The 15,154-nt window shown below is 42.5% G+C and overlaps 2 protein-coding genes across 5 annotated transcripts; one reads left to right on the top strand and one right to left on the bottom strand.

Annotated features, from left to right (window-relative positions):
- The first annotated feature begins 20 nt into the window (after nt 1-20).
- On the top strand, nt 21-8,019 carry sharpin (SHANK-associated RH domain interacting protein). Of its 2 annotated transcripts, none has more exons than XM_020636398.3 (9): nt 21-284; nt 3,638-3,812; nt 5,130-5,222; nt 5,337-5,478; nt 5,569-5,659; nt 5,740-6,025; nt 6,610-6,713; nt 6,972-7,073; nt 7,161-8,019. In XM_020636398.3, exons 1-9 carry the CDS (start codon nt 21-23, stop codon nt 7,209-7,211), a joined length of 1,308 nt encoding a protein of 435 aa, XP_020492054.2. In that variant the 3' UTR covers nt 7,212-8,019. The 2 variants fall into 2 exon arrangements, with proteins under 2 accessions (XP_020492054.2, XP_065810187.1); XM_065954115.1 differs by having other exon boundaries at nt 6,975-7,073.
- Nucleotides 8,020-9,710: 1,691 nt separating this feature from the next.
- On the bottom strand, nt 9,711-14,848 carry gpaa1 (glycosylphosphatidylinositol anchor attachment 1). 3 transcript variants are annotated; one of them, XM_065954113.1, is made up of 13 exons: nt 14,761-14,848; nt 14,199-14,411; nt 13,879-14,058; nt 13,553-13,664; nt 13,286-13,433; nt 13,090-13,191; nt 12,743-12,939; nt 12,452-12,648; nt 12,202-12,355; nt 11,948-12,019; nt 11,663-11,859; nt 10,828-10,998; nt 9,711-10,734 (listed from the first exon to the last, which is right to left on the bottom strand). In XM_065954113.1, the coding sequence occupies exons 2-13, from the start codon at nt 14,270-14,272 to the stop codon at nt 10,491-10,493; spliced, it is 1,848 nt and encodes a 615-aa protein (XP_065810185.1). In that variant the 5' UTR covers nt 14,273-14,411; nt 14,761-14,848; the 3' UTR covers nt 9,711-10,490. The 3 variants fall into 3 exon arrangements, with proteins under 3 accessions (XP_065810185.1, XP_020507852.2, XP_020507853.2); XM_020652196.3 differs by having other exon boundaries at nt 14,199-14,316; nt 14,761-14,845; XM_020652197.3 differs by having other exon boundaries at nt 14,199-14,345; nt 14,761-14,817.
- Between the last annotated feature and the right edge of the window lie 306 nt (nt 14,849-15,154).

Here is a 15,154-nt window from a genome sequence, read left to right on the forward strand (position 1 = left end):
GACACCTTCACCCCCGCGACATGGCACTCAGCTCCGGAGGCTGGGCTCCTCCAGCCCCGGTGTCTGCCTCGTCCCAACAGACAGCATGCGGCGGGCTCACGCTTACGGCTTGCTGCAGTACTGTTTTAATGTCAGTCCGGGTCTCGGTGTGCCATTCCGGGATCCGGCCATTGTGCCTCCCCGGAGCCGGCAGCGAGGCTCTGCGGCTGCAGCTCAGCATGGACCCGAGCCGGGCCGGAGAGTTCCGATTGGCGCTGCGAGATACGAGCGGAAACCGCAGTGTGGTGAGATGTCACACACACACACACACACACACACACCTGTGTGTTTAGAGGTGGTTTTGCCGTTAGCCACTTTGACATGGTTCCGAGTCGAACCGGTTTACTGTATAATATAAATGTATAAATGTAAATACCCGTGCAGGCCTGTGCGGGCCATTTTATTGAAAGCTTTAAGAGTCCGCATGCAGCATCACACAAACATTCAACCGATGTCATTCAAGAATACGGATATACAAAAAAAAAAAACTTCTGCAAAACCATCTGATGAAGTATTCTAAATGTCTTCTTTATTAGATGTCAAACACAGTATGGTTCAGCAAAAGTCAAACTTTACTTTTTGATTTGCTTCACACTCAACTGTGTGTAACACCTGTGTAAGCATTTAGACAGGAAACAGCCTACTTTGTTTTCTTGCTGTGAGTTTTTTTAATTTTTTTTTTTAGTTTCACTTTCAATTTCATTCTTCCTGGAACCACTACAGAGTGACATTTATAAGACACACTCGGGGTGAATCCTTTTTATAGTTTTGATCAGCAGTCAGACTGTCAGCAGTCTACTAACAAAGTTCAATATTTTAGTGTTGGGTTCGTCATACTGCTGTACCATCAAAGTTTGTCTCTGGTCTTTAATCCAACCTTTCCAAACTCTGCTTCAGAGGGGTCCCAGAAACTATAAGAAACTGACCTTGCATGACCTTACCCGACAATAATTACAGTATGTAAAAATGTAGAACAGTTGTAAGTGTAACAGGAAGTGTTGTATCCAACACATTCGCTTGCAACCAATGCTCAAAAAAGCGTATCCGCCTGCTGTAGCCTAGAAACTTTACCACAACTTCAGCGTGTATGGAGCTCCCACAAAGCTAAACATGGTTTGTTAAGCAGTAAGAAGCTCTGGTCTTCACTCAGATCTTCACTTGATCACTGCTGAAGGTTTCTTGGTTGATGGAAGCATTGATAACAACCGTGTTTTGGTCTCTTAAAGGATAATTTCTTTATGAATACATGTGCTTGTTGAGCAACTTTAAAGGGCAAATCCGAATCAGAAATGCATGAATGTGCTTCTGTGCATTGCCTGCAGGTCATGAAGAGGGCGGTAGGCATTGGGATGCTGCGTAACTTAGACAGCATCCTGTCAGAATCCAGCTCCGCTACAATCACTGGCCTTGCAGATGAGTTTGTTGAGTCTGTTCCCATCAGCCTGATGCAAGTGTTAAAGGAACGGAGCCTTCTCAGGCCCTTCTTGTAGACGGCCTCTGTGTTCTTCACCCTGTCCAGTTTTTTTTAATCAGCCACTCCCTGCTAAGTGCTAAGGCTAGCTCTTTAATTCAGTAGAATGCCAAATAGAGCAGCAGGAAATTCAGCCGGTCTCACGGATGACTGGAGTAGATCCTGAAGTATTTACTAATTCAAAAATAGACTTCAATCATGAACTTTGAATCATTATGAATCGAAAATAGATTCTCAATCGAATCGTGATCCCAAGAATCAAAATCGGATCGAGTCGTTAGACACCCAAAGATTCCAAGCCCTACTTGTAGTCCTCCCCAATGTCCATAACCCCCCCCCCCCCCCCCCCCCCCCCCGCAGCCGATGGAAACGCGGGTCGGTAGTGCCTTTGTCCGCCTGAAATCCACAACCAGTTCCTTCGTCTTCACCACGTTGAGCTGGAGATGGTTCTCCTCACACCATGTCACAAAGTCTCCCACCACCACCCTGTCCTCGGCCTCCTCACCCGTGCTGATACATCCAACCACTGCCAAGTCATCAGAGAACGTCTGAAGATGGCAGGACTCTGAGTGGTAGTTGAAGTCAGTGGTGTAGAGGGTGAAGAGGAAGGGAGACAGGACCGTGCCCTGTGGGGCCCCAGTGTTGCTGACCACTCTGTCTGACACACAGTGTTGTACTATACTGTGGTCTGCCAGTCAGGTAGTCAACAATCCAGGACACGAGAGTAGTATAGTATGTACTCGCATATGGGTACAGCTCAAACAGATCAGTTCCCAGAAAGTCAATCTGCATGTATTTAAATGATCTTTTTCAATCTATGGTTGTTTTGAGCAGAAACGTTGAACATTGACAAATGAAAGCTTCTCTGGTGTGATCAATTGCTGCTTTTTGGTTTGTGGAATTTAACAACCAAACTGAACAGACTATTCTAGACTTTGGCAATTAAGATGGAAGTATCTTTTCATATTTCCTGGCATTTTTGTGCAAAACAATTCATCTGTAAATGATCAATTCATCAGCTGATCAGATATCCTGGGGTTGACCCTCCGTTGCACTTTGCCTTTTTCACCTCGTCCTAACTTCTCTCCCAAAATTTTTCCTTTGTTTGTCGAGTTCACTCACACACTGTGCAGTCTCCCGAAAAACCCGACACGCTCCGAATCGCCTTTTCATCTCTGCAGAATCTCAGTCAGACAGATTCTCCCCTGACGATGGAGAAGCTTCTTGATTTGCACGCTCTCCCTTTGATCCCCGCTTCTTTTTAGCTCGGCTGTCTGGGCTGGCAGACTCTTCTCACACAGTTTTAGATGAGTGTGTACTACACACACGCACACGCAGGCACACACACAAACGCACTCACACAGATGCGCACACACACACACACACACACACACACACACACACACACACACACACACACACACACACACACACACACACACACACACACACACACACACACACACACACACACACCCTATGGTAGGAGGCAAATCCCTGCACAACAGACTAAAGCACCCTAATGATTCTCTCAGTCACCACAGTGAATGTTTAACAGCAGAATAAGTTTCAAATCTGTTTAGTAAAACTCTATTCTCAGTCTGAATGGAAATATTACTTTGTTTTCTCCATGTTTAAGACGTATTCATCAAATGTAAGAAAAGGGTTTGAGCAGTGTTGTACGATGATTTTGCAAATGCTGCTTTATTGTCAAATCCCTGAATTTAAATTGGCTGCTCTACACTCCAACTAAGACAAATGATCAGTGGAGTTCTCAACAGGAAACTAAGACACATTTCAGTGTCAATGTGACACTTTAGATATCTTTTTTTAACCTTGTGATGCTGATACAACAAACCCATATTTGCCACTTTGAATGGTCACTTTTCACAGAGTTCTTCCATTTCAAAAAGGTAATAATAGTAAGTTAGTTAGCTGAATATTCAGTAAAGAAATTAGTTTTTGCAGTCTTGTGGTACTTGCAATTATAGACTCAAACTGTGCATGTTTTAGGTTTCAGATCATTCAAACTGAAAATTCTATATTTTTCTTTAATTTTTCTTTTAGTAGTTTTCTTGAGCCATGCCCTTTAATACTGACTAGCTTTTTTTAAATGTTCACCTTCAGTTCATTGCAGAGTTTGACCTGCGCCTGGTGCAGTATGAGGTGAAATCTTCGCGCTGCCATGAGATGCGTCTTGCTGCTCCGCCCCACGACTGCATCCGCTTCAACTTCCGCTGCGACCGTGAAGCCGAGGAGTGGGCCACGGTGGTGATGTCATCACTAAGAGAGGCACACAGAGGTCAGTTTAACCGCTGTTGTATTTAGTCCCTGAACCTGCCTTTCCACCTGTCTCTGTGTTTTCTGGTCCAAGGGATGAGATAAACATTAGATGATGTTACATATTAAATGTTGCATATTATCCTCCTTTTCCACCAGTTTAAATAAGTCTTAGAGCTCCTCAAAACATGTCTGTGAAGTTTCTTGTTAAAAATCCATTCTAATCCTGTATTTGATCATGTCTATAAACCCCTCTATTTCAGCCCTGCTCAGAACAGGCTGTTTCTGTGTCTGTAGCTTTAAATGCAAATGAGCTGTGGCTGACCACGCCCCTCTGGAAGGGGGTGTGGCTTGGGCTTTCTTGCACCATGCTCAAATGTTTACGAGAAGGCAGACTCAGAGGGCAGAACAAAGACCCAACTGCTGGAGTGTCACCCACCTGGGGGAGGGGTTACTGCCCTTTGTGATGTCATGGAGGGAACAATTTAAAATAGAGTATGCGTATATACATTTATGGACTAGTTCAGCTTCTATTGAACAGCATAACACTCACAATGACTCTGACTCAATATTTTTGGATAAAATCAGACGAACTAAACTCCACATCTGTGGATTTTAATATTTTTGTTTCTCAGTTGTTTCGCTGAGATTTAAATGACAGTGTCTGCAAATCTGCATCCACCAAAATGTTTTCACTTTATCTGTAGGATTTATTCTTTTTGCAACTGGTTTGTTTCTACTTAATAGTGTAACCATCAGATAGACACATGTCCCTATCTGTCTCTGGGCTATTTGTCATGATGTGAAAATCAATTGAACAACATAGAATAGCAACACAGCATGACATGGAGGATAAAGAAAGTGTTAGAACATTTACAACAAGGAAGGCTTTAGAGGACTGAGTCAAGTCCTCACAGTCAAAATGACTCGACCAAAAGATTAGTACCTGAAGAAGTTTCTGCTTTTCATTTCTGTCTGTTTGAGTTAAAACACAGTTGATGCAGCTTCTGTAAAAAAATGACATTTAGACTCAATTTAGGGCTAAAACAAGTTACTAAGGGGGCTGCTTGGAGGATTTGAAGTCTCCTTTAGCGTGCCATAGTTGCTACAAGAATCTTTTGATGTAGATTATTTGTTGCAAACTGAATTATACATATTATGATTTACTTTGACAGTTTGATTGTTATTTGTGTGAATTAAATGCACACAGGGAGATACTAGAAGCGTGTCAGTGAAATTAAAACACTTCTGTTACCACAGCGTTCTATTAAATTGTGTTGCTGACAATCACATCCTTGGAGCACTTTCGCAACAAAGTTCTTCTCCTCTCCTCTGACAGTTGCAAATATCAACACATGTGAATCCGACAGCAGACACATCAGCACGGCAGCCGCTACAGAGCAGTGGAGCTCCGCCTCGCTGCCGCTCACTGGTGTGTATCTCTGTTTACTGCCATGTGGTTCTCCTCTCTCCCTGTTCAGGACGTGCTCTAAAAATGTCATCTTTTGACTGCTGGCTCTTTATTTTTTTTTTTTTTTTTTTTTAGAGGAGTTGTGCTTGGAACTCGCCAGGGCGATCGAAGCAGGGGACACTCAGGCGGCTTCACAGCACGCCGCCGCACTGGCCCGACAGAAAGCAGCGCTGACGATTCAACTGTCTGAGAAGAACTACGCCGACGGAGAGATCAGGTGAGAGATGATGAGGACTCACTCAAAGTTCCCGTGACTGATTCAAAGTACATTCAAAGTGTACCTTACTGTGTTGTACCTGTGTTACAGATTGTCCGTCGTCGTGGAGGATGTTTCGTCTTCCTGTTGTGTCACAGTTAAAGTCTTTCCTTACATGACGGTGGCTGCACTCAAGCAACAGGTTAGAAAATGATCAATGATCATCATTAAGAGGCTGTTCTTTTGGCTGGCTGGCTGACTCCCTCCGCTCTCGTTCTGCAGGTGTTCCTCGAGTACGGTTTCCATCCTCGCGTGCAGCGTTGGGTGATTGGCCAGTGTTTGTGCACCGAGCCGAGGTCACTGGCCTCCTACGGGGTGCAGAAGGACGGCGACACGGCGTACCTCTACCTGATCTCTGCCCGACAGGCCCGCATTACCCGCCAGCTGTTCCAGCAGGACCTGGAGAGCGCCCTCCTCGCCCCACCCCTCCCACCAGGCAATGGTCCCGCCTCCCAAGACTGGAGGGGCTACAGCACCCTGCCCTCTAGGCTTACCCACAACAAGCAGGGTGAGCATCTTAAATGTGGCTGTTCTGTCGCAGGTTTGTTCTTCTGTAATCTTAAACTGATGATGTTAAAGTGCTGCCTCGCTTAAGAAAAGTGGAGGAATGAGTGACAGTAACTGCCTGGTGTGTGGCCCTCAGACTTCAGTCAGTTTGTAATAGTTATGAATGTGTGAACTTACTTAGGCCTTAAATAGATAAAATCCCCCAAAAAATATGCTCTTACAGTGCACTAGACTATATGTTTTTCTTTCCTGTGATTTATAAATCTTTTTGTAAACACAAAGGACTGCATTTTTTTAATCAATCAGGTTTATTTTTTATGATTTATATTATTTTCTGACTTTTCGTAAAAACATTTATTTAAAAAAAATCTGTAAAACTTGCATTCCTCCTCTACATTGTTTATCCCTGCACACACTTGGCCTTCTAGTCATTGATCCGCAGCAAATTGTGTGTGTTCAAGAGCAGCAGAAATCCCAGAAGAGACTTTACAAATACTTCACAGACTAATTGTAAATACTACATTTAAGTTAAAGAATGCATGACTTCATGAACGTTTTTGTATTTTTTGTTTTGTCCAACTTCAGGGAGCACGAGTAGTGGAAACGAGAGGACGGGTGACATCATAGATGTTCTTGACATTGAGAATCTGCAGCTGAATGATCCCACAAACAAAGCCAGTAAAACACAGGTATGTTAGAAGTCTAAGGTGTTGGTCAAATAAAAAAAGAAACTGGACACAATGAAGATCCACTTTGTTTCTAAATCTTTAAATGTTTGTGATCATTTTAGAAGTATAACTTGTGAATCTCTTAAAAGTTTCTGTGAACACATTGTTTCCTCAACACAGCTAATAGAAGGCTTCATTGAGATAAAAAAAAATGTTTCTGAATGTTGCCTGTCTTTGAAATATAAGTTTCAAATATTTTCACTACTTGTTCCCTCTCAGCAGACAGAGTGGGCTTGTCCCTCATGCACTTTCATCAACAAGCCGTCACGTCCCGGCTGCGAAATCTGCGCCACAGCTAGACCTGACACACACATCCATCAGGTACTACATAATACCACAAGTCAATCAATACTCCTCAGGTCCATTCCCTTTAGTGAAAACCTCTTCATGTCTTATGTTCCCTCACAGGAGAAAGGGAGGAGGGAGGACCGAGGGGAGTCTGGATTAAGCAGCAGCTGACTGCCCATCATCGCTGTCCTCTTGACATGTCTCATCTCACTCACTTACACACGCACATACTCACAAATACACACACAGGGAAGATGCTAAATCTGCCTCTTACATGTTGACAAATACTCACATAAAGCCTGTCGAGTGCACTGAGAGTCCTCTGACAGCTGTCTGGCTGCTGACGACCGGAGCGTTTGAAGCACTGTAGCATGACGCAGAGCTGCACTGGCCGAGGATCAGACCGCAAACTGCAGACAGAGAGCGTCACATCTCTATGGACATGACCATGACATACTTTTGGACTGACCTCTTTGTTATTTATTTTACAGGGTGTGTGTGTGTTCGTGTGTGCTGAGAACGACACAGACGGCCTGATATTTATTTTAGGGGAGACAGATGTGATGTAAGTTCTGAAACTTTTTGATTGGAAAAAAAAAAAAAAAAGAGGGACTTTCAGTTTGTGTAACTGTGAAGTGAAAGAAAAGGTGAAGCCTTGTGCAATACCCTGCTCCCTGCGCGTGTGTGTGTGTGTGTCCGTGCGTCATCTGTTGGTGCCAAAGTCATGTCGGAAGCTCTGGCTGAGAAGAGACGAGTTGTCACGTTTACAGGGTTGTCAAGTGCTTTTATTTTTTTATATCATTGTATTAAGTGTTTTATTTTTAACAAGATGCATTGAGTAATTGATGTACATTTTAACAGTTGATCTAATTTGACTCAGTTTCCTCTCAGCTGTGACAGCAAAGGAATGACCTGTTTTCAGTACATAGGACTGTAAAAAAGATGCATTAGCTGAATAAACATAATGGAACTTAACAAATCCAGTCTCTGGGTGTTTTTCTGGGATACACAGGGAGAAAAAAATGATTTGAATATTCCCGGTTTTAAGCCTGCAGCTTTAAGAAGCCCCTCACCTCTTGACCTCTGGAGTGTAGTATCCACACTGTGACAAAAGCACTGCATCAGGAAGTTAAATTATTTCAGGTTATTGTGCAAAGATGGACCAACTTAAGATGAATATGAATGGTCAATAGATGTGCTCAACTCCTTTGCAGATGAAACAAACAGAAAACCAGTTTCATAGCAGGTTAAATGAAGCCTTTCCTGAAAAACATTGTTGCTTGCACATCAGTATGAAAAAAAAAAAAAAGGTTGGTATTTGAAAATGCGACTCGACATAAATTTCAAACATGTTTTTTACTCCGAAATCCTCGGTACGTCATTTCTGTGTATAACCCCGTTTCCAAATCAGTTGGGATGTTGTATCAAATGTAAATAAAAACACCTAAGGAATATTTGTATTACATTTAAAACTCTGGTTAAAGATAGAACAGACCAGATGTCAAATCTTGGAATTTAGAAATGTGTTTCTTGGAAAATAAAAGGCACATTTTGAATTTGATGCCAAAAAGTTGAGACAGTGGAAACAAAAGAACTGAAAAAGTTGTGAAATGATTGAAAAAAGATTAAACATTTAACTGTTAATGAAGTAAACTGTCATAGGTTAACATGTTAACATGATTTAGTTTAAAAAGAGCATCCCAGAGAGGCTGAGTCTTCAGAAAGTAAATATGGACAGGAGTTCACCCCTCTGTGAAAGACTGTGCTGGCATAATCCTCTACAGTTCATAATATCATGAAAGGATTCAATGTCTGCAGGGGACAAGGACTAAAAACTATTTTGGAACGCTTTGATCTTGGGCCCCTCCAGATGGCGCCACATAAAAGAAAACAGACATGATTCTGCAGTGGATCTCATCAGGAACACTTCCAATAAAACAAACCAGTCTCCTGTAGAGGAGAAGGACCATCTGGTTTGATATCAGTGCACAGTTCAAAGGTCAACATCAGTGATGGTGCAATAGTGCACATGGCAACGCTAACAATGACATTTTGAAGCACTGTTAACACTGAACCCTGTATACAGGTGTGGATCAACATACACTGCCTAACAGACAACTTTTTTTTTTTTTCAGGAAAGGCATTTGTTATTTTAGTAATACAAAGACAAACCTCATTCTGCATGTATAACAACAGCATAGCGAGATTGGATGCTAAACTGGCCTTCTTGCAGTCTGACTTGTCGCCCATTGAAATGTTTGCTGCATTATAAAGAGTCAAATGTTTCAAAGTTGACCCTGGACTGTGGAGCAGCTCAAATCTCACATACGTGATTAAAATGTCAAAATGATAGAAACGTGTCTCACCAGGTTCCTAAACACATCACAGTGTTGTTAAAAGAAGAGGTGATGCTGCAGAGGTAGTAGACATTAACCCGTCCCAACTTTTTTGAAACGTGTTCTCTGCATCATATTAATTACATTTTCCAAACATGTGAAAGGGATGTGAATATTTAGTAAATCATCAATGTGTTTTTATATACATTTGACACAACATTCCTCACTGATTGGAAACAGGGTTGTATCATGCCCTCCATGTAAAGACCATGAACATAGCAACATGTTTTTGAAGTTTTACTCTCAATGTTAGAGGACAACACATGGGAGGCGCTCTTGTTTGACTTTTTATTTTGGCATTTATAAATATGACGTGAACACATTTCAAAGAAAGTTATCAAAACAAGTATAAAAATATGAACGGTAGTGATGGCTTGTTCAAAAGGTGCAGTTTTACAGACATAACTGCAGACGACAAAACAAAGCCGAGAGTTTCATCCATTCAGCAGCCATGTCATCCGTCACCTACCAAGGACAAACAAAAAGATGAGAAATAAACTAAACAGTGCAGTCTTGTTCTTCATGTACCACAAAGACATTCATAAATAAATCCTTGAACCAAAAGCAACCCAACCTTTATATTAATATTTACTTATAAAACATCCCTCGAATTTTAACTGTTTGGAAGTGAGATCTGGAGTACAAAACTATGGAAGCAGAGAACTGCTGTTTGCCTTCAACTCAAGATCATGAGTTAATTCGTTTTTTTTTTTATCTTGATATAACAAGATAATCAACCCATTATATAGAAGCAATTTTTGTCATTTTTGTCAAATGCAAGCATGGTTATTCTTAGCTTCCGCACATATTGTCCGTTCTGCTTAGTGTGTCAGGAACCAGAATTTTCCCAATGTTTTGAGATGAACTGAAACAAAATGTCTAAAATAAGGGAGTCACGGCATTCCTTCCAGGACAACTACATGTATTCTTGTTATTGTCCAACATCTCCAGTAGATTTAACTTGTCTGTCATTCACATTTCTCCAAGACAAACCAGAGGGTTTTTTTTTTTTCTCTTCCGATGAAAGCCTTCAGTTGTCCTGTGTGACTGACATTTACTTCCAGAAGAGAATGTTCCAGAAAAGCAGCCAGCAGGGATAGACCAGCAGGGCTATGAGAGGGTAAACCAGAGAGCCGTACAGCACGTGGTCTAAGATGCCCTGAGAGATGACTGACAGGTAGAGCACCCATCCGTCCTGGAAGCTGACGGGCAACTCCACCAGCTCTTGGTAGAAAAAGACGCAGAAGAGGAGCGTGCAGGCCGGGCTGAGGATGACCAGAATGAAGGCAGAAAGGACCCTAAGGCAAGAAGAAGAAGAAGAGTGAGCTTTTGATTTCCTGTGTCAATCACGTGGCTGTGTGAGCTACAACGTGTGTGTGCAGGTGTCTTACTTTGGTACGTGGGGTGTGATGAAGGCAGCTATGGGCACCAGGTTGAGCGCCAGGATGAAGCCGAGGGAGAAGTTGATGAGGGCGGTGCATCCCAGCAGAACGGCAAGGTACAACACAGCGACCAGCTTGAGGATTTTCCAGCCCTGCTCCGTCCCCTCACCTGACAAGAGCCTTCAACAAACAGCAAGAAATTCTCATTCTCCTGCATCACAGTGCTTCCAAGGTGGAACATGGTACTAGCTTTGCTCTTGGTCTCTACTAAAAGCCATCCAGCTAGTTATAAAAAAAAACAACAGGATGAAGTCGGGGTGGTAAAGTCTATGAGCTTGTAACATGATGATAGAACATTTTCTAATACTATTGTTTTCCAGCAGCTTTCACAAACCTGTGAAAAAACCTCTATAGAAGAAGTCCAATATTTGTGGTAAGAATTTATTATCATGTCTGAATATAATGTGCGCACAAGTGATATGAAATAATTAAGGATTTAGGGGGCTCAAAGTCATACTTGGATGTGAATGTGACTGTGTACGAGTACTTCACTGTCAGACAAAGTGTGGGAACTTGAGGAGTCCTCTGCTTTCATTCTGTTCACAAAAAGCTTGTGTTGTTTCAGATTCATTGTTAAATCTCAGTGTTACTATAGTTAGTGTGTTCATCTTTGGACGATACAATCTCTGAGAAAAGTCACAAACAAACTGGATAAATTACACTCTTCTTAGAGAGTCCGCTGAAATATCAAATCACTAGATAGTGACTATGATTCAATAACAAGAACAATAAACACAAATGTTAAAAATCCTAAACCTCGCAGTTGCAAGGAGTAAGAAGCTACCTGTGTGTGTTGTGTGGCAACGCGAGTCCTGCAGTGTACACAGCAATAGCTGTCAGGACCACAGCCTCGGTCTCTGACACCGGGAAGTGTTCCACAGCCATCTCCTGAAAGCGGATGGGCAGTGTGTACAGAGCTACACCTGTCAGATGGCTGATCACCAGAGGAGTCAACACCGACAGCACACCTGGATTGGACATCTGGGAGGAAGACGATTAAGTAAGAGGGGTGATTTAATAGACTCAAGATCAGTGAATTGTCCTGCTTGTCTAGATGTGTGAGTTTTACCTGCTCAGTGTCAGCGATCCCATCTTCTGTTCTAGGTGGAGGAGTCGAAAACTGCACCCACAGATCTAAGGCCTGTGTCACAGTCAAGGGCAAGCCCGATCAATTACATGGTTATAAGCCCCCCTGCAAACATTTAATCAGTGACCTGGGCTGCAAACAGGGAACATTTGGCCATATTCTGAGAATCATTTGTGTATAAAAATCTACATTTTAGATTCAATCCAACTGAAAATAAAACCATTTCCAAAGGATACACGAAGCAGCAGAATAACAGCGAGCAGGCCGAAAGCTGGCATATAGTAACCGATGGAGACAAAGTGAGAGAGGGACGGCATAAGGTAGAAGAAGTAGGACTGGTGCAAGCGCTCCAAGAGGTTATTCAGCTTACGATACATTCCTTCCAGGAGCCTAGACAAAACAAAATCAGCATTTTAGTGTCTCTTTATGAGGGTCAGAAATGGAAGAAAAAAGAAAAAAAGCACCTGAAATATTTTATTTAAATACCTTCCAATGGTGGTGGCGTCAGTTTTGTACTGACGGAAGCTGTTGATGCCCTTGATGGTGGCAGCCTCGATGTGGTATCGCAGGAAGAGGCCATGATCCCCCCAAGGCCGCCCACTGGCCTGCTTCATCACCATCAACATCATCGTCTGCACTGAATGACTGTAGCCCGAAATGCTGTCCCAGTCATTCCTCTGCAGCTGTAGAAACATACAAAGAGAAAAGTTTCATTAAAACTTAAACCTGGACCTTGAAAGCCTCGGGATTTGGAGCGATCTCATTACGAGTTCTCACCTTGCCCTGGATGGTGCAGAGGACTCCTATCTTCTGGCAGAAGGCATAAAAGAGATTGGCTAAATCAAGGTTGGGAAGCTGGCCGTTTAGTCCTTCCAGTACCAGGTCCAAGCTGGTGATGACATCACTGCTGAGCTCAAGGGACAGAGCTGCCTGAATTGAACCACCCCGGCCTTGAAGTGGGGACCAATCCATACCTGGATTCACCATCACAGAAAACAACCCAACTGAAGAATTTAGGAGTTTTGCATAAACTGTGCAAGACTACTAAAATTTGAAAAAGAATTACAAGATCTTCAAGGATCTTTGTTGATGTGTTTCAAAACCTGCTGAATGCTGGTTCTTACCTGTAGTATTGGTGTGGTGGTAAGCTTCCAGCCAGGCTTGCATACCAATCAGATCATGCTCATTAACAAGGAAGATGATGTCCTTGGCCCAGTAAACCTGATCTGTTCAGGGACACACACACAGCAGCCATTATAACATGTAAAACATTTCCTTTTCCTTTAAAGGGTGGAGAAAGTTTTTGTATCCTCTACTCACTCCTGAAGTATTGTGCCAGGCCCAGTAGCAGCCCCACTGCCTGGTTGTTGTTATCGCCTGGGGTGCACGGGGCACTGAGTACCAGGGCTTCAGTCCGTGGAGCTCTGGGGGCCCGAAGGATCCCATATACATTTGTGCCTTTTACCATCTAAGGAAAAGGAGGAGTAAGACAAAGCTCAGCAAAGGAATATGGGTTCAAATATTTTCCAGTTTAAACCAGCCAGTCTCTAATCCAACAAATTGCTAATTCTTCAACTACAAACTTACATATCTCTCTTTGTTTTCATCGGGGAAGGGCAGAGTGCGAGAGAAACGCTGGGTAAACACCTCCAGGCCTCGATCCTTCATGGTCTTCACCAGCCAATCCACTGGCATTCCACTGCAGAGAAAAACTGGTTGCATTAAACTTGCTAAAAAAAAGGGACAAATATTAAGAAAAATAATGTGTATCAAACTCTGTAAAGACTCAGTATAGCACAAAACCCCTCAATGCCCTTGAACAACATTTATCATGAACAAACAATGTGATTGTAAACAGATATTTTTTTTTATTAATGCTGTATCTCTTTTCTTCCTAGCTTTGCACTACTCACCCTGCTTTCTTCTTATGAGCGGAGAACTCTCTGCCCGTGGCCAGCGCCCTCTCCCCTGATGGAAAGCGCTCCTCCACCATGGTCGAGCCCATGGCATTCTCTGACATGTATGTCCGCAGGGTGAACGGCTCAAAGGCCAAACCCATGAACCAGGCCACACCCGCCATGTAGCAGACCACACTGAGATGAAGGAAGGGAAATAATGACAAGTGATGTTGTACATTTTGGTGTATGTGGGTGCTTCAATAAATTGGGGGGCTGGGGGGGGGACAGTATTTATCACAGTTTGATATTTAAACTTTGCGTGACTGAAAACTCACCAGATTGGGGCATTGAGTCGAGTTAACAGGCTGGTCAAAGCCCGTCTTCTGTTTGGGTCAGACAGCAGTCCCATGTTGTGGTCAGTTATAACAGTATAACGCCTGGATACACTGGATCCTGAAGGCAACACACACACACACTGGATCCTGAAGGCAACACACACACACACACTGGATCCTGAAGGCAACACACACACACACACACACTGGATCCTGAAGGCAACACACACACACACACTGATAGTTCACCTTTCTACACACTTTGTAATATCAAACATTAAATATAACTGAGGGGAGGAACCACAAGATAGATTGTGATTTTGTCTACATATGAAAACATTGTATGGATATTTCAACACAGCTCACAGACTTGAGAATCGTGTTTTCTGTAACCCTTTGTCACTTCATATGTTGACAGATGTGGTTAGCTGGTTGCTAGCAGCCTCTTAGCGATATGGTAAAATGTTAGAGACCGTCGTTCTCTGTTAAATCTGATTACATGATGTCATAACTATGCAGTGAATCCTCAAATATTTCTACTTAAAATATTTTAAAAACATACCTCTTTCCAGTGTTCAGCGGCTCACATCCACCTGCAGAGGTGGGGCTTGTTCACAGCAGCCGCTGTTAAACCTATTTCCTTGTTCCTGCGGGAACGTTAATGCGGCGGATCGACTTCCGGTCAGGTATATTATAGATGACCAAAAATAAAAGATTAAAAACAGCACAAAAAGGAAATGTAAAAATTACAATAATAATAATAATAATAATAATAATAATGGGGAAAATTAAACTTAATTTTTTAAAGGATTTTACATATATTATGGTAATATCAGTTTTATATTTAGTCAATGGTTGTATCCAAATATAAGTTCTTGATGAGTTGCAATTTCTCACCTGCTCTTAATTGCCATAAACCATTAAGTATTGAACTTAAAAAAAGCAAACCCCAAGAC

Source organism: Labrus bergylta, chromosome 4 (assembly GCF_963930695.1).
Source record: "Labrus bergylta chromosome 4, fLabBer1.1, whole genome shotgun sequence".
Classification (NCBI taxonomy): domain Eukaryota; kingdom Metazoa; phylum Chordata; class Actinopteri; order Labriformes; family Labridae; genus Labrus; species Labrus bergylta.